General features: G+C 31.8%; 1 protein-coding gene and 1 long non-coding RNA gene across 2 annotated transcripts; one reads left to right on the top strand and one right to left on the bottom strand.

Moving 5' to 3' along the window:
* The first annotated feature begins 538 nt into the window (after positions 1 to 538).
* Positions 539 to 5,119, top strand: LOC101254357 (rac-like GTP-binding protein ARAC1). The gene is made up of 7 exons (XM_004233517.5): positions 539 to 1,150; positions 1,686 to 1,773; positions 3,175 to 3,284; positions 3,378 to 3,441; positions 4,261 to 4,325; positions 4,430 to 4,495; positions 4,588 to 5,119. Exons 1-7 carry the CDS (start codon positions 1,052 to 1,054, stop codon positions 4,687 to 4,689), a joined length of 594 nt encoding a protein of 197 aa, XP_004233565.1. The 5' UTR covers positions 539 to 1,051; the 3' UTR covers positions 4,690 to 5,119.
* An 8,818-nt stretch (positions 5,120 to 13,937) lies between these two features.
* On the bottom strand, positions 13,938 to 20,863 carry LOC104645982 (uncharacterized). Its single transcript, XR_740216.4, has 2 exons — positions 20,450 to 20,863; positions 13,938 to 14,435 (listed from the first exon to the last, which is right to left on the bottom strand). It is a non-coding gene; the product is annotated as an uncharacterized lncRNA (long non-coding RNA).
* Positions 20,864 to 21,381: the final 518 nt, after the last annotated feature.

Genomic DNA, 21,381 nt, shown 5'->3' with positions numbered 1-21,381 from the left:
ATGATTAACAACCAAGCTAAATCGCAATTCGAATTAAATCGATTAAAAAAAATCCTTTTTGATGATGCACCACTATGGTGAAGGATGAACTTCAAGCGGACGCCACCGGAACACTTTACAATAGGGTTATAAAATACCCGCAATCTCCAGGGTCGGGATGTAACCCAAAACATTAACAATGAAACGCCCATTACCACGAGATAGTCCGAACAATGTTATTACTATTACTATTTCCATTTTAATATAAGTAACATTTTGATTGAAAAAAGTCCTATTATCTCGAATTTATTTTATAAATAATTTTTTATTCTTTTCGATCTACGTGACATTCTCAATCACATACCTCTGAAAAATAGTCAACACGCGCCGGCCCCATAGATCAAAAAGGGGTAAAAAATTATTTATAAAATAAGTTTATGGGATAAACAAGCGCCACATTTTGATCGAACTATGCATTTGAGGATTTAACAAGCGCCACATGAACATTGTAGAGGATAATAAAAGTGATGGTAACAAATGATAAAAATAATATAACAAAAAATAAATATAATTTCGATCGAAAATAAAGAAATAATAGAATATCTTTCTTTATTTAATAACACTAATCTTTAATAAATGATTTTTACTAACTCTAATTTACTTAACAAGTAAAAAAGAAAAAAAGTTTTTGAAATATGATTAGTCGGATGGATTCCATAAAATAAGGATTCTGGTCGGTGTGTGAGGCGGAGAGAGATGTGAAGAACGGTTCAACGGCATAATTTTGCGGCTAAAAAATGCGAGCCATAATATAATGGCATTACAAACACTAGTCATGTCATCATCATCTATTTCTCTCTTGCATCTTTCTTCCCTTTTCTCTTTTACCCATTTCTTCCTATTTTAGGGTTAGGGTTCCTCTTTCTCATTCTTCTTGTTTGTTTATCTTCATTATTGTATTGTATGTACAAATGTGTGATTGAAATCAAACTCCCATCAATCTCTATTTTCTCTGTTTATACAACAATCAGGTCTTCTGCAGAAGATCTGAGAGAGAGGGATACCTACCAAAATGAGCGCATCCAGGTTCATCAAGTGTGTCACCGTTGGTGATGGTGCTGTTGGAAAGACATGCCTCTTGATTTCCTACACCAGCAATACCTTCCCCACGGTTTGTTTTTTTTTTCTTTTCAAATTAGTGTTACAAATTGCGATATGTTGTTGTGTTTCCAATTGTTTATACATGACTATAATTGTATCCTCTTTCCCATTCAAGGTGAAATGAACAAATTGCGATATGTTGTTGTGTTTCCAATTGTTTATACATGACTACAATTGTATCCTCTTTCCCATTCAAGGTGAAAATGAACAAATTGATTTGTGGTGACAATAATTCATGTTAGATGTTATGGCTTTTGCTTGTTGCTACTTTATATTATTGCAGCTTGTTATCCGGGGGCGAAAAATTATATTCTTTATACATGGTTAAAATAATTTTATATGTTGAATCCCTTCGACTACTTCATGTGTATTTCTACAGATTTTGAAACCCCTTATTGAAAATCCTGGCTCTGCTTCTGCTTGTTATCACATAAAGACATCACTTGCAGTGTATCTTTTTTTTCTCGGGGATTCAGTTCACATGATCAAAGCTTTGTATATCCTAACATCAATTTCTTTGTCTCATCTATTACAATGTTTGACAGGATTATGTGCCAACTGTGTTTGACAATTTCAGTGCAAATGTGGTTGTCAATGGGGCTACTGTCAACCTAGGGTTGTGGGATACTGCTGGTAACTACATTAAAAACCAATTAGTACTCCTTTTTTTCTTTGGCAGAAAGCTTATAATTTCTATTTAGGCCAAATACATAGATAGCCTCTCAATCTTGCATGAGATGTCACTTGGACACGATAACTTTAGCTATGACCAATTGAACACTTTTACTTTTCCAAATTGTGTCTCTTGGACACTTCAGTCATCAAGACTTAACAAAATCAAATGTGTAACTTTTACGCTATAAAAGTATGATGAATGACCATAAATATGGACGCATCTCATTTTGAAAAACATACATGTCATCCAAATAAAAAATTAAAAATGGAATATTTCCCTTATCCTAACGTCTTTATCCTACCAAAAACAAACCAGGTAACCAATTGCAAAGGAAATCTTGTGCGCGAAATTCCTTCCACGCCAAATGCTTAATTTAGAGGTTTCGACTGGTTAAGTTGTTTGATGAAATCGGTTGTATGACTTCATATTAAAGTCACACATTTTCGTCCGGCATAATACATAGATAGACACTTCAACTTGACCTCTACTACCTGTTGAACAGCCCAACTTTCATTGTGAGCCATCTAGACACTTTTAAGGGGGGTGCATTCTCAAAATTCGGGTGTTTATGGGGACACTTGAACCAAGTTAAGCTGTCTAGATGTGCATTTTTTTAAGTTGTGTGTTAGTTGTCAGTTGAGGTCAAGTTAAGGTGTCTATCTATGTGTTAGGCTATTTCGTCCTTTAGCAACTGAAAATTGGGGTTAAGAGCAATACCAACATCTTTTCTTGTGATTTCAATCATAATGATCTATTTTTCATAGCTAACATTCAAAAATTTACTTTATTGGGAAAAATTACCACCTTTTTCCATCTAATTCATCTATGGCACAAAAAATCACATTTTTAACTAATCTAGAAAATTCTTGCTGGAAGATGGAGACTTCCTCACAAGCTCTTATATCCTTTGTTGCCTCAATCTTTTCCTTTTCTTACACTTAACTCTTCAACTTTCTGCTATTTTGTCTATTATATTCATGCTTCTTCTGTGCTTCTTGCTTCTCTTCTTCGTCTCCAAGATTAGACTTTTCTTCTTCTTCCATCAATGATCCTCTTACCATTTTATGGACACCCTTTTGAGTACTTTTACAGAGGGTGTATTCAGAAATTTACAAACAGTTCACGTGCTCGAGGCTGAGGTCGATACACATGATGTGCCATATCAGCATCTTGTATCAACAAGATACATTTCTGTCAACTAAAAAGTGTTCAATTGGTTATGGCTAAAGATTCAAGGGGCCATTTGTGTATTTAGCCTTCTATTTATTTGCAGATGTATTCTTATGCATATATTTGCTACTGCCCTTATGTTTGTATTCAAATTTATATAATGTCATCGTAAATTATACATATTACAGGACAGGAGGATTACAATAGGTTAAGACCTCTGAGTTATCGTGGAGCTGATGTTTTCATTTTGGCATTCTCTCTCATCAGTAAAGCCAGTTATGAAAATGTTTCCAAGAAGGTAGTGTAAAATTTCCTTTTTCTCTTTGTTTTATTTTTCGTCTTTGTTAATCGTTCATGGAAATTTATTTTTGCTTTGTTGATTATTTTCCAGTGGATTCCTGAGTTGAAGCATTACGCCCCTGGTGTCCCTATTGTGCTTGTTGGAACAAAACTTGGTAAAGTTCTATTTATACGATATGATCTTGGATTTTTTCGTATATCTTCATGAGGTGATGATCAAGTGGTCTCTGTGATGTTTCCATTTTACTTCTATTTTCTCTGTGATTAAAAAAGAATCTTTCAGAAGGATCTGATCATCTCAGTATAATAGTGGATCAATCTTCATCTTATTTTATAGTGCTACTTCTATCTCCTAATTGGCTCTGATAATGCTCTGATAATCATGTATGTATACTCAAAATCCATTGTGGTAAAAGAAGTCTTGCTGCTCTCTGAGTAGAAGGTACTTTGTTCCCTGTCACAAATACAAGATTTTTAGGAAACTGCTAAAGAGCAAACAGAAGAAATAGTAGACCTTTTGGGCCATGGAAGTAGAAAATGATTGGTGGTGTGGGGTGTGTGCAGCACATGTTCTTGTCCTGTGTCTCTTTTATAAAGTTAAAAGAGTGAACTTTCGTCTATACAAGGACACGTTAATATCGTTGGAATTAAGTTCTCTTTGCCAAAGAAAAAATAGAAAACGAAATACAAATGGCTTTCCTTGAAGTGTACGTCTCTTATCTTTTACTTCGAGTTTATATTCCTATTCAGGTTGAAGGTTGTAACACAACTGTTTTGTTTATTCTTCAAATTGTGATTTTCCTCTTTTAAGAATATATATTCTTTGTTCTGGTTGTACTCATGTTCTAATGTTTTGTTCTTGAACTTTTAGGTCTCATCTTTTTCCAGTTTTACTTTCCCCGTCTTTTTTTTATCATTCAGAGAGGATTATTCATATATTTAATTGTCCTACTTTCCTCTTGCATTGAATTTAGATCTTCGAGATGATAAGCAATTCTTCATAGACCATCCAGGTGCCGTGCCAATTACTACTGCTCAGGTAAGGGTCATTGCGGCTATCCACTCTTCGAGTTTCTTTAGTGGAGTACACTGTGCACCTTGCTTGTCATTAGTATTTAATTTACTTCTTCTTCCAACATTAAGGGTGAAGAGCTGAGGAAAACAATTGGTGCACCTTCCTACATTGAATGTAGTTCAAAAACACAGGAGGTATATTTTGTCTTGAGCTTCTTGTTTCTTGTGCTCAACATCTTTTTGATGCGTTTCATTGAAGTATATGATTTGAAATGTTGTTGCTTCAGAATGTAAAAGGAGTATTTGATGCTGCCATTAAAGTTGTGCTCCAGCCACCCAAGGCAAAGAAAAAGAAAGGGAAGTCCCAAAGGGCCTGCTCAATTTTGTGATCAACAGTTGGTCCGGGGTTATTCCTGGTCACAGTTTTCACACGTTGTAATCTGTCCCCTCACATCTGTTTCTGTTTTCCTTTTTGCGGAAGAAGTAAGAGGTCATTGTATGTCTCACTTGAAGCTGCTGGTGATCTCTTGAAGTGTCAGGTGGCTCGATCTCTTGTTGTATTGCTGTGATCTCTGATTACTGAGTTTCACAACACGCTCCAGGCCACTCTATTTTATCCTCGCTGTTTTGATTTGTTTTATGTATTACTGACTGAAAGATCAATTTAGGAAAACAAATTTTCTCAGCAATGTTGTTTAGCATTTCTTACATTTTTATTTTGATTTAAAAACTTTGGAATGTTGAACACCCTTCCTAGCTGTAGCTGTTCAATTTTTTTCCCCAAAGATCAATCAAGATTCTTCTGCTTTTGCATTTTCATTTTCTGTTGATTGCAAATTCTTCTTTTAAAGTAATTTTGTATTCAGAAACATTCTTTGATTGGGAAATGAATCAAGTTTTAAAAGCTAAAAACGATAGTCATTCATAAGAGGTGATGTTCTTTTTCTTTTTCTATAATGAAGTGTTGTTGATTTAAATTAAATGGCAAGGAGTGACAAAATGGATTGTCTGTTGTTGATTTGATTCTCCTGTCATTCATAACTCAGCTGGATGAGATACAGTGCATGTTTTTATAATAGAGTTCAATGTGTAGCACTAATCTATCTTTTCAAATTACATTCTTTCTCCAAGACTCAGTCATGTTTCATGATTAAGTTACATAAAGTGCTTATGTAATAAATTAAAGCCCCTAAATGAATGCGAAGTAATAAATTAGGTTGAGATGTAGATATCTCAATACTCACAGCTAGATACTAGGCGTTGTGCAATGTTATCATTATGTGTCACGCTTATAAAGAATGTTGTAATAAATGTGGAATATGTAGTTTAATACGATGCAAAATAATGAACTTGGAGTTTAACATGTCGTGAATCAGAATGTCACTATGCAACACGTTGATTTGAATAATTCTGTGATGATTTTATCTTGATTACTGCAATTTTTCATTTGGACAAAAGTTACATTTATTGGTAACTATAAATCAAATTGTAGACATATCATTTAGTGATAAGAATATGATTCGTTCTATTATCCTTTTAAATAATTAAAAGTCCCTCGATTGTGACATCAAGTGCTTAATAATAAGTTAAACAATACCTGCCAAAGGGACGTCGTAGGCTCGTAGCTCTTTGTAAGGGTAAGTCAGAATGCCACTATGTTTGGTTGTTTGAAATTGAAAATTAAAAGGTAGTGATTTTTATTTATTTTTTCCTAAAAACTGTTAAAGATCCCTCAATTAACTAAGTAATTAATTAGGATCCAACCTATTTAGCATTTATTATTTATATCAAGATGGAATCAAATAACCTATCTTCTTTTTTTAAAAAAAAATGACTTTCACTTCTTTGTTTGCCCCCTCAAAATTCCAATATGATTTTATATGTTTGCATTTTTGTTTGATTATATTAATATAGTTCAATCGATCATTTTGAGTTTAACTCATAAAGACAAATTAACAAATAAATCGTGTTCTAACATTTTAAAATTTAAGTGAGTTGAAATAAATTACAAAAAGAATGATTGAGAAAATACATTATAACAATTGGAACTAATGAAGCTAAAGGGTTGTAGTTGCACACTACATGTGCATCCTATAACTACATTCTTGGGATGGAAAAGTAAGGTATGATTAACACACATAATAATAGCATGGTTAAACAGAAAAACATCCACAACACCAACAATACTGTTAAAACATAGCAATAGGCTAACTAATGTGAGGAGCCTGTAGAGTTATACCATCGTCATCAGAAACCGATGTATGAACCTTGTCCATGTTAGCAGTAGTAGTAGCAGCAACTGATGGGTGGTCCGTATGAGTATTTGGCGGTGAAGAAATTGCTCTACGTACACCCTCAACAAATATAGGAAGCATGTGATTCATCAGAATAAGAATGAGCCTGTGTTTGCGGCTCTAATATTTCTTGAGATCGTTCCTGTAAAAGAGTTCAATAATTAATCAGTAAAGAATATTGACCACTCAGTTTACAAAATAAAAGGAGACATGAAAGTCAATATAATTATAGGAAATTGGACATACATGTACTATAGGGGGGGGATTGCTCTCTGATAAAAGATTTTCCAGTATGACCCTGTGTGTGGTCATGCAAATGTTTCTCACTCGGCTTTATATCTCAACCCTTTTCCACAGCCTATACAAAACACATTTTCAAACTGAGGATAAATTGCAAACAAGTTAAATTGTGAGTAAGCCTAGATCCAATAGTGAGACACTGATTCCAGGATCAAACACTCTTAGCAGTATAAACAATCTTTCCACAATTTAGCATCAGAACATGCTCACAAGTCTTTTGCAATGTAGACATGAACTTACAAAAGGATAAAGCTATATCATGTAACTTTCAGATAATGACCTTCCAGTTTCTTAAATGTGTGTGGATGATTCTAAAAGGAGCATTCATGCTAAACTTTTTTTTGGTTGACAACATGCATGCTAAACTTATTAAAGATACCGGAATTTTTTGTCCATGCGACCTGTGCAAGGGAACTAGAGTGAGTATTTAGGGTGTGTTTGGTACGAAGAAAATGTTTTTCAATTATCCCATGTTCGGTTAGTTAAAATGAAGATTGGTAAAAGAGATACAGCAAGGATTCAATAATTCTGACTTGGGAAATCAATGCCATCATAGATAAATCGTTAAATCCAACCAAACTTCACTATCATTCATTTATAATAATATAAGTAATATTAATAATCTGCCAACTGAAGATTTCTCTGCCGTTCCCTTTTCTTGACGCTACCTATTTTATTCTCTCCAACTACACAAACTTAAGATAATTGATTTTGAAGGATATGCATGGTCTGTTAGTAAGGAGTATATTCTTGCCTGTTATTCAGTTTCTTTACTAGTAACACCTAACTACTAGCATTAAGTTTGCAGTTGATTGGGGCAATAGAAACAAGAAAAAGGTAACTAAAAGAAAAGGGAAAGGCGAAAATGAAAGGAAAGATCAAACTGGTCCGAAAAGAAAATTTGAAGACCATCACAGTTGCTTCATGCACTCCCTGTGACATGTCTTGTATCAAAGGGGACCTGGCTATAATGCGACTGCTGAACGGTACAACAATAATGTCAATATGTAACCAAGTAGAGGGAAAACAATTGTAGTATTAAGTTAGAGTTGCAAGGAGGGTAGGCTAAGAAAATAGAGATGAATAGCATTCATCAGTAGCAGGATAAGGAACTGGAAAGCGGACAGATAGCTATCTTATTATATGGGCTACATGTTTTGTGTATAACTCATCCATTGAGTAGTCACAACTGATATATTTTATTTTATCAGTAGCACCTATTTTCATTTGGAATGGAAGATTTATGCTATGCTATTCTAGAGGGAAGAACAAATTGACTTTAAGACCATACTTAAAAGAGAATGTCAAATTAAAGTCTTATGGTGGTGGTGACAAGTAACTACATCAAACATTTTCAAGACCTTTTATACTCTCAAACCGAATTTTAACTTGCACCTTTGGCTCCAACCTCAAACTGGTATTATTCAATTTGCACCTCTCACTTTACAAGAGAGTAACTCAATGGATCATAATAAACATGCAACTAATAGTTGCAGGTAGTAAATTGAGATTGCAATGTCAAAAGATAGAGAATGAAAAAAATCTAATAAGTGTACCAAGGAAAATATATACATATTTTCAGAATGTGAAACCTATAACTGCAATATGCAAAGTTTATGTTAAAGTTGTTCTTCTCCTGATAAATAAACTAGTCTTTCCTAGATCAATAAGCTGTAAGACGATATCTGCGTGAGAGTCATAGCATTGCAAGGATACTCAATGATCTGATTAACGCAGTAAAATTTTAATACATATTTGGGAAAATGGAGTTGTTTCCAGCTACAGAATGGTAACAAATAATACATCCATTCACAGAAAAAAAGGCAATTTACACCAATCCTTCATAATCTAGAGACTTAAAGACAACCTAAGCTTCTGAAATTTAGTTGTACTAATAAGAGCAAATTAGATAGGCCACCTACTTAAAGGCAGTAAGTAAACACAGAAGCAGTCTTACATACTTCGCACCTGATGATATAAACTTTAAAATCTACCTCTAGCTCTTCTAAGATGCGAGCTAAGAACGAACAAATCTTAAGATGAACTGAAAAAGGATTAGATCAAATTTAATTTAAGTTTCAAAAAATTTGTATAACATGCTTATAGGTTAAAGAAAGGATAAAGTCACGAGTCCAACTTTTCTTTGTTCTCTCCTATTTTTTTTTTATGACAAAAGGGAAACTCGCAGCCGCTACCCTTTGGGTGCGCACAAGGTAAAACCACCGGTCCTATGCAATAGTTTGCAAACCACATAAGAGAGATAACCCGCACTAAGCAAGCCCGGTGCAACGAGCTCGACCCAGAAGGCAAACCCCTTACTTTCGTTGGCAAGTGATTTCGAACTTGAGACCTCCCATCCCAAGTCCAAACCACTAGGCCACCCCAAAGTGTCTCTGTTTTCTCCTGTTAGGTTCCCAACCTAAAAATTAGTTCACTAGTTTGTCTTTTCAGTCATAATTTGTGCACCATCATAGTTCATTCCAGTTCTTTACATTCTTGTCCATTAGTTTGTATACTTTGAACCTACAGTTTCAATTGTGCACCTCATCCAGGGAGCTGGAAGTTGGCAAAGTTACTCTTAACTAATTTCTCACCTCCGCATCATGTAAAACTTGGTTTGAATTTCAACATTTTGTTTATCTAGTGATATCGCAGGGGAATAAGATATTGTCATGAATGAGGTAATATAAAGTCAGTTTGCAATCAATACCAACTCTTTTGTACTGCAACTGCTTTTTTTCTTTTACTTCAAGAGGCACATGTAGCTGCTAAAAAATTCACTATTTCCCCTAAAGCTAAACACACATATTCGCAATTTGTGAAATAAACAGGAAATGTATTCTCAGCGATGAAACTACAACTACTGAAGCAACAGCAAAAAATATCATTCTCTTATATACAGAACAGACAGAAATCAGATAACAGTAAATGGCCAAAAATCTTCAGTCTACATCTGTTGAAATTAGACATAATACATATATTGGACCCTAAACTTAAATTTTAATTTTAACGTCCAACTTTTATAATGTACAAACAGACACTTTAACTATTCATCTTTTAAACAAATAAACACATGATACAGTACACATAAGAGACCACGTAGGATAAAAAAATGACATGTTGGACAAGTGTGTCTATTTGTTCAACTTTATACAAGTTTAAGTGTCTATTTGTACGCATCCAAAGTTGAAAGATATAAATATGATTTGAGGGTAAGTTATTATGCCTTTGAAATTATGTCATCTTTCAAGTTACTGTACATTTCAAGAATTGCATACTTAACCCTAAACTAGATCGTTGTAACACACAAGTATCAAAACAATAGACCATTTTAATAACCGGGAACTAGCAAAAATTCGATGTTAGAGTTCTGAAAGGAAGGTGAATTTCAGCAATCAAAGCAAATTGATAAGTATAATGCTACTCCAGAAAATTTACGGAGAGCGTGCAAGCAAGCAAATGTTGAAGAAGGTACCAAAATCACCTGTAAAGAAACTAAATTGAATGAAACAAAAAAAAATATATATATATATATATATACACAGTACCTGCAATGGAAGGTATTTAAATCATAATCGGCGACGGAAAATTGCTATTATACACTTTTTGACAATTTTGTTTTTCTAAAAAATAAAAAAAACTTGTCTCCATTTGATATGTGCAAAAGTTACATTGTGCTTTTTGCTAACTAAATTTTGTACATGATCGTGTCCCTATAACTTAAAAAAGAATTAAGTAGCAAAAATGTGTATTTCTTCACTGTTTCTGAGCATTCCACCACTAACATATAGTACAACTCTCATCACTGTGGGGAATTTGATCCATTGCACAACTCTACAAGTTCAGTGCTCCATTCTTGTTTCACATGTTACTCCATAAAATATGCTTTGCCAGTCTTCACCTGTTGAGTCTGGAACCTAAATACAACAAAAACAGTAAAAGTGATAAAAAATAAGTCACTTTAAGGAAAGAAATTACTCCACTTTATCTAATATGTTAAATAGTTTTCGTTAGTCCCATAACATATTAATTTAATATATAATGAAACTATTTATTACATTTTATTAAGTATAATTTTTTCTTACATTTTGTTAAGAAAGTCTTTTCTTACACTTTATAAAGTAGAAGAAAATTTTATAATTGGAGCAACATTCCTATCGTGCTGAGGTAACCGCTACAAAATATAATAATAATAATAATAAAATTAAAAAATCATATAAATTAATAATTAATTGACAAAATCAACAAATAATTATCGAAATAAAAGTCATTTTTATTGATAGTTTCGTTCAAATGAAAATCATATCGATCGATAAAAATATTTTAATAATGAGTCATGTTAGAAAAATTAGTAAATTGAGTTATCGGAAATTCATCAACACTATTATGATATTCTAATCGGGGATGGACATCGAACGATAAAGGAGAACGTTGCAAACTAGTCTTAGACTCTTTTCTAGCATAGATTTTAAGTATTGTCAACTTGATTTAATCTATGTAGTCATTTGGAACCATCAAAAAGTCTGTCAACAGTTCGTCATTATAAATAGTTCACTCTCCAAAATTTACTTGTCCTTGTGATAAAAATGAAGTGGGGTATTTTCTTACTATAATCAAATTATAATCAGTACTATTTATACTCATTCTTTTATAAATTGATAAAAAAAAATTATGATATTGGACATTGATTGAATATTTAGCATTATGTTTGAGAGAACAATTATGATAAACGGTATTTTCATAATGTATAATTTCGTCATTCCAATAAATCGAAACTCTGGCTTTTGAGGTAGAAGACATTTTTTGTGATGAAATGATGAAAAATAGAAGACTAAATATTTTGAAGATGCTATGTTTGAATGTCCTTAAATAGAGTTTGGAGGAGTTTTCGGAAGAAAAAAAAATACATAATGTAATAATATTTTCCTGTTTTTATGATATGTCAAATCAATATAATTATATGACAAACACTGCAAAAACTTCATAAAGCTTCAAAACGTAAAAAATCTCTCTTTGTAAAACATAATTTTTTCTTCCACTTAATAAAGTGTAAGAAAAAATTCCACTTTACAAAGTGTGACAAAAACTTACACTTAATAAATAGTTCCGTTATATATATATATATATTAAAATATACACGTTATGAGACTAACTAAAAACGTTTAGAATGTTAAATAAAGTAATTTTTTTCTTCCACTAAATCTATTTTAATTACTTTCTAAAATAGTGACTTATTTAGTTATTTTTATGGCTTATTTAGGTTCCAATTATGATTTCATCTCAAAACAAGCCCTTGACTTCCGCAAAATTTCTCTCTAAAGTATGTGACAAGATTAAAAACAATTTAGCATTGATTCTATGAAAAAGAAAGTGTGATGATTTCAATTTTCTTTACTTAATCACAACGTCTTTAATTTAGTTGTGTATCGGACAAGGAGACCTGAAAACTATTTTCATTCTTATTTTGTTCAATATATGTTATCGTGTCTTCGGAGTTGGCCATAACTTTCATGGATTTGGTTCGTATAATTTATATAACATTACATTTGTCATGTTTTTTCATAATCTCTCCTACTACTGTCCACTGTGTTGGTAACTGCAAATAGAAGTTTTTGATCTGGACATAAGATTCCTAAGTACAAGTTCTCCTACTAAACTTCACACAATCTTCATTTTTTGAGTGCTTACAAGACTTATCCGAATTGAAAAATAAACACCAACAACTCCAGCTTCACTAAATAATATATTGTGAAAGGTACGTCGTCATGAATGAAAATCTATAAAGGTACATTCTTTCTTTTTACTTAATAACCTTGGCAAACAAAATATTATGCGTTAGAACTTTTATATGTAAGCTAACAATTGTTCCTGTTCGCTACATGCATTATGTCTTTTTAATGAATTATGTATTTGTTACCAACAAAACACTCTTTCTCTTTAGGTTCGTGTAGTTAGGGAACTTGCCTCCTAAATGGCTTTCACTTAACTCGAATTTGAAAAATCCTTTGTCATCTTATTTCATAGAGTTTTTATCGACTCTTCAAAAATGTCAATGGGTGCATGTCAAATTCATCAAAAGTAAGGTATTTTTGATGAATCCAACACGAGTACGGCATCAAAAGTGAAGAATCAGCACAACTAACTATGAATAATATGTTTGGATGAGAGAATCTGAACTTTTGTCAAATGGCTTTTTGAATAAAACAGGTCTCCCTGATTTGAGTTTATTGAAATGTGATAGTATGTTTGGGTGTTTCAATTTCCCTACAGTATGATCTACTATTTTCTTTCAAGAGAAAAATTATGTCTTCATTTTGCATATGACATGTTTAATGAAAGTTATGTTCAAAATGTTAAAAGAATGATCTATTGATTCTTAATAAATATGTTCTCAACTTCTTTAATTGACATCCTAAGCAATGAATTACAAGTGATTGAGAAGAAACAAAATGAATATGACCTCTTCAACAACAACTGAACAAGAAAGGGTAATAGTAGTAACAAAACCTGAAACTTCAGGCAAGGTGCTGAAATTAACATGGCTGACCCCACTTGGTTTCAGCTTATAAAGTTTTTCTTTTCATGTGTGTGTGTTAACCTCTAATGTAGTCATATCCTTGGCTATTCTTTGTTCAGTATAATTAATAATAGACATCCTTAGTTTTCTAGCTATTATTATGACAACTAAAAATTCATTGTCCTTTGTGAAAATTGGAGTGCTCGAATAAGAAAATAGCTCCAAAGCTAAAAGAGTCCTAAGGTATAGGATAATAAAATTTAAAGAAGTTCAAAGGATAATGAAAGAACAAAGCTCCTCTAAATATACAATAAAGTTTTGCTTATAGTTTCGTCCATTTTCATTCTCAATTCGTAACATTATCAAGTTATTTTTTTGAGTTTGGTGTAATTTTATGGTAGTGATGATATTTCCATATATATAACATGATTTGAACTATTTATAAACCATATACATGAATGATTAAACACTCATATGTTCTCTTTTTGATGTTCACTTTGGTAAATATGGTGAGAGCAAATGTCACTGACTCTTTTATTTCAAAAGAGACATTGAATTTATTTGGTAAATACAAAACTAATACAAGATATTATTTGACAAGTCTACATCATGATTCTATACTACTATAAAATTACCTATGTATTCAACGAGAATATATCTTTTGCAATAAAAATTTCCTACCCTTAAATTCTTTTTTTAGTATTTGAGTCATGCACTTGCCGAAGAAGTATTTGACCTCCTAGAGAACGTGAGAAGTTTCAAATATAAATTTATCATAAGCTAATTTAAAGATAATATTTTTTTTAGAAGGCCAAAAGTAAGGGACAAATAAAAGAGAGGTGTTTTGTGTGTTCAATGTTATATGTTTGGATGTGTATTGCTTTAAAGTATTTGTGAAATACCATTACTGAATTTATCTTCTACAACATTTACGGATCCCAAGGGCGGGCATAACCAAGTACCTGCAGAACAGCTTGAAAGATCAGTCTCTCATCAGCTGTCCCATGGTAATGTAAGGAATCATCTACATGGTTATAAAGAAGTGGCGTTAGAGACGGAGGCAATACTCTGCTTTCTTTGTTTCCATAGAGTACTAACTCATCATGGTTGCCCATGCAGATTGGTATGATCTTTCATGAGATTGACGATTTTAACTGTCAGGTATATCCAAAGGCTGAAGGGATGGTGGAAGTGTCCGCTTTAGAGTTTGTTGCATAAAATGCTTCCTACTTAAATAAAGGTTTTCTTTTGTGGGGTCCATCCCCATGTGTCAATTTCAAAGTTTGATAGAGTTGGTAAGCTATGAAGAAGAAAAAATTGTTTACATGTTAGAAGGATTCGATAAGTAGCAGAATCTCTAAGAGGAGATTCATCTGTGTAGTTGTCTATTTAACACAAGTCTGAATCATCTAAAGAGATATCAATTGGAGAGAATGTAGAACCAATCTGTATGGAAGGAGAGATGATTAAGCTTTTAGTAGCTGAATCCAACATTAATTCTATGTTTTCATTCAATTTTTATCATAATGGAAGACACTCTTAACTTAAAAAGTCACCGTTGCTCCATTATTACAAGATACTCAATTACATGTGTTTATGCTCAAAATTTGTCTATCCATTGATAATATTGACTCTCGTCTTTCGTCGCTCTGCTTATATTAGTTTTTTCTTGTTACTGCTACTTATATAGTGAGGAAGATATCATGAACAAAAACACGCATCTAATAATTACACGAAAATTGATCTAATCTGTGTAATGGCTAACATGGGATATATAAGAACGTACTTAATTATATAGATTACAACTCACACACAAATGCCAAATGCAAGTTCCCGTCATGCTAGACACACATTCTAACTGTCCTTCCGTCTCCATTCTCTTCTTCCATGTCGAATGCCAAACACATACTTATTGTATAAGATAGTTGAGAGAAACAATTTTGCAGCAGAGGTCAGTTCCTCTCCTATTTTCCTTGAATTTTTTGGTTCATGTTATTCTATAAAATAATTCTTCTACTTCTTCTTTTTTATTTTCTTTGATTTGTCGATTTTCTTTACTTAGGGCCCGTTTGTCCATAAATTTTGCAAGTAAAACTTGAGAAAAAACTTGGCAAATTTTGTTTGTCCATACACTTTTTTATTATTTGGCAAATTTTTTTGGCAAATTTTCCAAATTCCCAAATACTAGAAAAAACTAGTATTTGGGCCAAATTTCATTATTTGGAAAGTTTTAGAAATTCAATTTTTACCCTTAACTTTTTATTTTACAAAAACAATATATTTATCGGAAAAGGGCCTAAAATACCCTCAAAGTATTGGAAATGGTACAAAATTACCCTTCATCCACCTATTGGCTCCAAAATACCCTTTCCACCCACCTATTGGGTCCAAAATACCCTTGTCATTCACCTTTTGGTTCAAAATTGACCACTTATTTAACGGTTTTATATTTAAACAATTTAAATATTTTTGAAAATACGTGGCGCTCAACTATATGTTATAATTTAACTTATTAGTATAATTTATAACTCAATCCACTACCTACCCCATTAATAATTAAATCCCTCTAAATTAATGAACCCGTCACATTATTAATGCAAGCTACTGCCAATTGAGTGTTTTCAAAAATTATAGAAGTAAATTATCATACATTCAAGTGGCTAAATAAAAATCACCAATAAACATACAAGTCTGACTATGTTCATCTTAATTATTCTTACGGCTCAATTATGTGATGTTACTTCATAGGTAACTGTTTTTCAAAATAATATATTAAAGTTTTAAAACAAATCATAAATATTTATAAAATTATATTTAAAAAAAAGTGTATAAATCTATTCAGAATGTATTACTTCTTTACCTTTAATTATAAATTTCTAATTCTATTTTGAAAGAAAGTGTCCTCCTAAATAAGCGGCTCAACCTAAATTTAATTGGGGCTCCGATTCAGACTCGAATAATTTTGAATGTCATTTTCAGAAATCTATAATTTCATCTTGTTTTAGTAGTGTTTATGACGATTTTGATATTATAATTGAATTATTAATTGGGTGAGGTTTAGTTAGTAATGAGTGGGTAGTGAGTTAGTTTATAAATTATATTAATAAATTATAATTATAATCAATAATTGAACGCCAAGTATTCTAAAAAATATTTCAAGAGTTTAATTTTAAAACAATTAAAAAAGTGGTCAAATTTGAACACAAAAGTGGATGACAAGGGTATTTTCGAGCCAAAAGGTGGATGAAAAGGGCATTTTGGAGCCAATATGTGGATGAAGGGTAATTTTGTACCATTTTCAATACTTTAAGGGTATTTTAGGCCCTTGTCCGTATATTTATTGACACCAACCAATTCAATTAGCTCCCCATCTGCCAACATTATTTAGTCTTAATGAACTAGCTACTAAATAAAACATGAATTGCATTTATTTATTTTGGTAGATAAATATTACGTTGTTGATGCTGGTCTACGGAACACAAGAGGATATTTGGCTCCATTCAAAGGAATGCGCTATCATTTGCAGGACTACCGAGGAAGTGAAAGAGAGCCTAAGAATGGAAAAGAGCTATTTAACTATAGACATGCTTCTCTGCGCAATGTAATTAAAAGAACTTTTGATGCGTGGAAAAGTAGATTCAGAATACTAAGACAAGGCATGAACAACTATGATAGTGACATGAGAGTGAAAATAGTAATTGCTTGCGCTGTATTGCATAATTTTTTACGTGAACACCAAAGTAGTAATGGAATATTCAATGAATATGAAAATGATGATATGGTTGTTGATGAAAGTGACGAACTATTGGCTCAGGGTAACAACATCGCTTCATCTTCTCGATCATCTGATTCGAAAATGCAAGCTCATCGAGAAGAGATTGTTCATAAAATGTGAGAAGATTATATTAAAGAATAGGTTGAACTCTTTCAGATGAGAAAGCATAGGTTCTTCAGTGATTGCAATATTTATTTCCTTTTGTTTTCTTTTCTTTTTTTTCTCCCAAATTTATATTAGTTGTATTTTTATTACCATGATTTGTACCAAGACCTTTTCACTATACGAATATTTATTGTAATGATTCTTGTTGATTTGTTGCGGAAGTCATAAAACTTGTTACATGAGATTTCTATTGTGCTATGTAATACAAATTTATGGTTAGTTTGATAGTTTTAAAAACTTATGGGTATAAATCATATTTCTTAAAAAAATGAAATATGTTTCCCAAATTCTATGGTCAAACACATGGTAAAATTTCACCCAAATTTTCATCCAAATAATATTTGCCAAAAATATTTGAATATCTATGGCCAAACGCTAGCTTACATTTGCCTATTTTCTTTACTTATAATTTTTCTTTTTGGTGATTACCTAATTTGGTTGATATATGTCTCAATTCTAGCATTCACACTGTTTTATCGAAAATATTATTTTTTTCGTAAGAATTTTGACTTTTCGATCTTTAGAGTCGCCACTTGATTTTTTAAAAAAAATTAAGAAAACTAACGTTTTCAAAAGACTTAAACAGATAAAGTTATTGAAAACATTTAAGAGGTTCGGGAATTCATATTAATATTCTAGGAAGGCGATCACTTTAGCAGGGATATTCAACTACTTGCGATTCATTCCTTATACAAAAAAAAACATACTAGAAGGGCTGTAAGGAATCGGAGTGAAATATGGCATAATGCCTCTCAAAACCTTCTGTAGGAAAATCATTTGCAACTAAACACGCTGAGCTTAATCATAAAGACGATAACAAGATAAAATATATAAAAAAAAAACACAGAGAGGATGAAAGGGGCACAACAAAATGGAGTCCGAAACTTAAAAGGTACAAAATATTAACAAAAATTTCAAAATGATATATAAAATTTTATATTAACCAAAATGGTAAAATCGCTACATCAACAGCGATTTACCTCACCTAAAAAAGCAAAATCGCTGCCTCTACAGCGATTTTGCAAAAGTTGTTTTTTTTTTTTATAAAAAAATGAAATCGCTTTTTTTTTCTTAAAAATCGCTGCCTTTTTAATTTTTTTTTAAAAAAATAAGGTACATCGTTGCTGAGGCAGCGATATATAAAAATATATACATATATATATGTAAATCGCTGCTGGGGTAGCGATTTAAAGAAAAAAAAAATTTTAAAATGAAATCGCTGCCAAGGCAGCGATTTAACATTTTGTAAAAAAAATTAATTTTTTTTTATAAATAAGGCGATTTTGTAAAAAAAAATAATTTATAAATCGCTACCTTGAAAACGATTATATTAAAAAAAATAAATTTAAATCGCTGCCTAGGAAGTTATTTTTTTAAAAAAATGTTAAGGCAGCGATTTTATATAGAAAAAAAATTTATAATATTTTTTAAAATTTAAATATATAACTATAAGAAAATATACATTATTTTAAAATAAATAAATAAATAAATATATTTTCTTTCTAAAAAATGATATTATATTGAATTTAAATTTTTTTAAATTCAAATAATTATATTTTTTAAATAAAAAATTAAAGCCAGCGATTTTATTGAATTTTTAAAAAAAAAATGAAATAGCTACCTCCTGCGATTTCCTTGATATATATATTTATATATATAATTATATTTTTAAAAAATTCAAGATAATCACATGTAAATAGTGTAGATGGATTGTTTGATTCACCTGTAAATAGTAAAGATTTTGTTTTATAATAAATTGTTGAATACAGAGTTCACGTGTAAATAGTATCAATATTATAAATTGTTGAATTATCATTCATATTGCATTCTACTTTTTCAATTTTCCAGCAATCTTAAAATTCTTGTTATTTTTCTAATTCTCTAAAGTTTTTAAAAGCTTTTTCTTTATAAGGTGAGTTTAAATTTATTTTATACTTTTATATAATATATTCAATCGTTTAATACTTATATTAATGTTAATATTTTTTTTTATTTTTTGTGTATAGATATTCATCCGTCAAATGTATACGTACATCCTGATCCAGTAGAGCATGATGTATTAAAAATTCAAGTTCATCATCGTTCCGAAGGAATTTGGATTGGTAGCATAAAAGAAAAGAGGTCTTGCTTATATACGCGTCGTACTGATATTGAATTTTAGCAACATATAAAATATCATTTATTACATTCTCGCATCCGTCAATATTTTGAAAATTGTAGATTTAAAGAAATTCTTGATGTAGGATGTGTGTCGTATGACTCCAGATTAATTTCTGCTTTAATTGAAAGGTGGCGTCCAGAAACTCATACTTTTCACATGCGAACTAGCGAGACTACCATAACTTTACCGTTTTGATTAATATAAAATTTTATATACCGTTTTAAAATTTTTGTTAATATTTTATACCCTTTTAAGTCTCAGACTCCAACAAAATGAATAAATGCCTAACCAACAATATCTAACATGATAAAGTACTAAGTTGGGAAAGAATGATCCCATGTAAATTAAAAAAAACAAGATACCGAATAAGACAGTGACTTCACTATAAAAACTAGCCAAGACTTAAAGGCAAAACTCAGTTTTGACTAAACCATAAAATCATGTCACAACGCAACTTAATAAACTACCCCAAAAGAAATCGAGAACACATTCAAACTGGATCGAAACAACATTTTAAACGAAGGCAACGAGATCGAATGAACCCTAATAAAAAATCAATCAAACTGCGAGACAACTTACATGAAGTCAGATCTTAACAACCCCATCAAAGGTCGATCTAAAACTCTAAAAGAAAGAGAAGGATTTCGAGACATTCAAAACAAGCAATGAGTACCACACTATCTCGGTAAAATGAACAAGTCAATGCCGATTCGGCCAACAATACCCAAACAAAATTAGGATAAAACTCGAAGAAGACTTGAACATAGAACAAATACTAAATCACCTTGACTAGGGAAACAAATATTCATCAAATTTTAACAGATGGGAAAAGATCTAAGACTTCCACCAATATAAAACCTTTAGAACTGGAAGAGCACAGAAAAACGCGATTCGAGTATAATAAATTCAAACAACTGAAAGAATCACGGCTGTTTACCTTGTAGTGGGCAGCGAAACAGGGAAAACACGAGCCAAAGCGAAAAAAAACCAGGGTAAAAATGAGAATTCAACTCCCCTTTTGAATTCGAAAAACCCCTAGGACGAAGGAGCTCCGTAAGGGATTCGACCCAAATCCCGCGATATCTGGAAAAACAAAGAGCGCTGGACGGTTTGGATCAAAGATAGCGTCCTTGCGTGGCTTGATCTCACGCTTGGAAAGACGATTCCGCACTGCCATAGCAGCTGCTCTTGCTGCTGCTGAAACTTGTATGAAAAAGGTGGAGATATACGTTGGGATGCGTCAGTCTTCACACGAGGAGGGCGACGCGCATGCCGCTACAATCTTCTCACTCGCTCGCTGATGCTGAAGACGCGCCTTCTGGAGAGTTGTCCTTTAGAAGTTGGAGCGGACGCGCGTCCTGGATATTTCTCTTGGAGAAAAAGACGTGGCCGGGTTAGGAAAAGGACGGGTTATCGGGTTTAAGGGAAGAGTTGGGCTTGAAGGAGTAGATGGGTTACTGATTTGAATTTGGGCTGGGCAGCTATGGTGGGCTAAATGGAAAATTGATAAAAAAATAAAAATAAAAAAAATTAGTAAACTAGTCAAAATAAATAACATATTTAGTCATACTTTATAAATATTAGCAATAATGTCAAAAATGTCATTATTTTTAAAAATTTATGTGTCCCAATTTTCTTCCTATTTTATCTCTCTTTTTCAATTAATTCTATGTATCCTTTTTTTAAAAAAAAAATTATTCTCTCTCATATTTATCTTTTCAAATTGTTAATTCTCTCTCCCATTTAATTTTTTTTCTCTCTTATGATTATCTTTTCTGATTTTTCTCCAACATTCGTTGCAAATATTTTTTTGCCATATATTTTTGTTGTTTTTTTAATCCAAAATTGAATCAACAAGAATCCCTTTGA

Source organism: Solanum lycopersicum, chromosome 2 (genome assembly GCF_036512215.1).
Source record: "Solanum lycopersicum chromosome 2, SLM_r2.1".
NCBI classification, from domain to species: Eukaryota; Viridiplantae; Streptophyta; class Magnoliopsida; order Solanales; family Solanaceae; genus Solanum; species Solanum lycopersicum.
This window is presented reverse-complemented; position numbering and strand designations above follow the sequence as displayed.

Bases quoted from the DNA above. Each gene is read 5' to 3' on its own strand.
- LOC101254357 (XM_004233517.5), top strand. From the start codon at position 1,052: ATGAGCGCATCCAGGTTCATCAAGTGTGTCACCGTTGGTGATGGTGCT. The intron at 4,326-4,429 runs GTAAGGGTCATT...TCCAACATTAAG, and splicing joins TGCCAATTACTACTGCTCAG to GGTGAAGAGCTGAGGAAAAC. The intron at 4,496-4,587 runs GTATATTTTGTC...TTGTTGCTTCAG, and splicing joins GTAGTTCAAAAACACAGGAG to AATGTAAAAGGAGTATTTGA.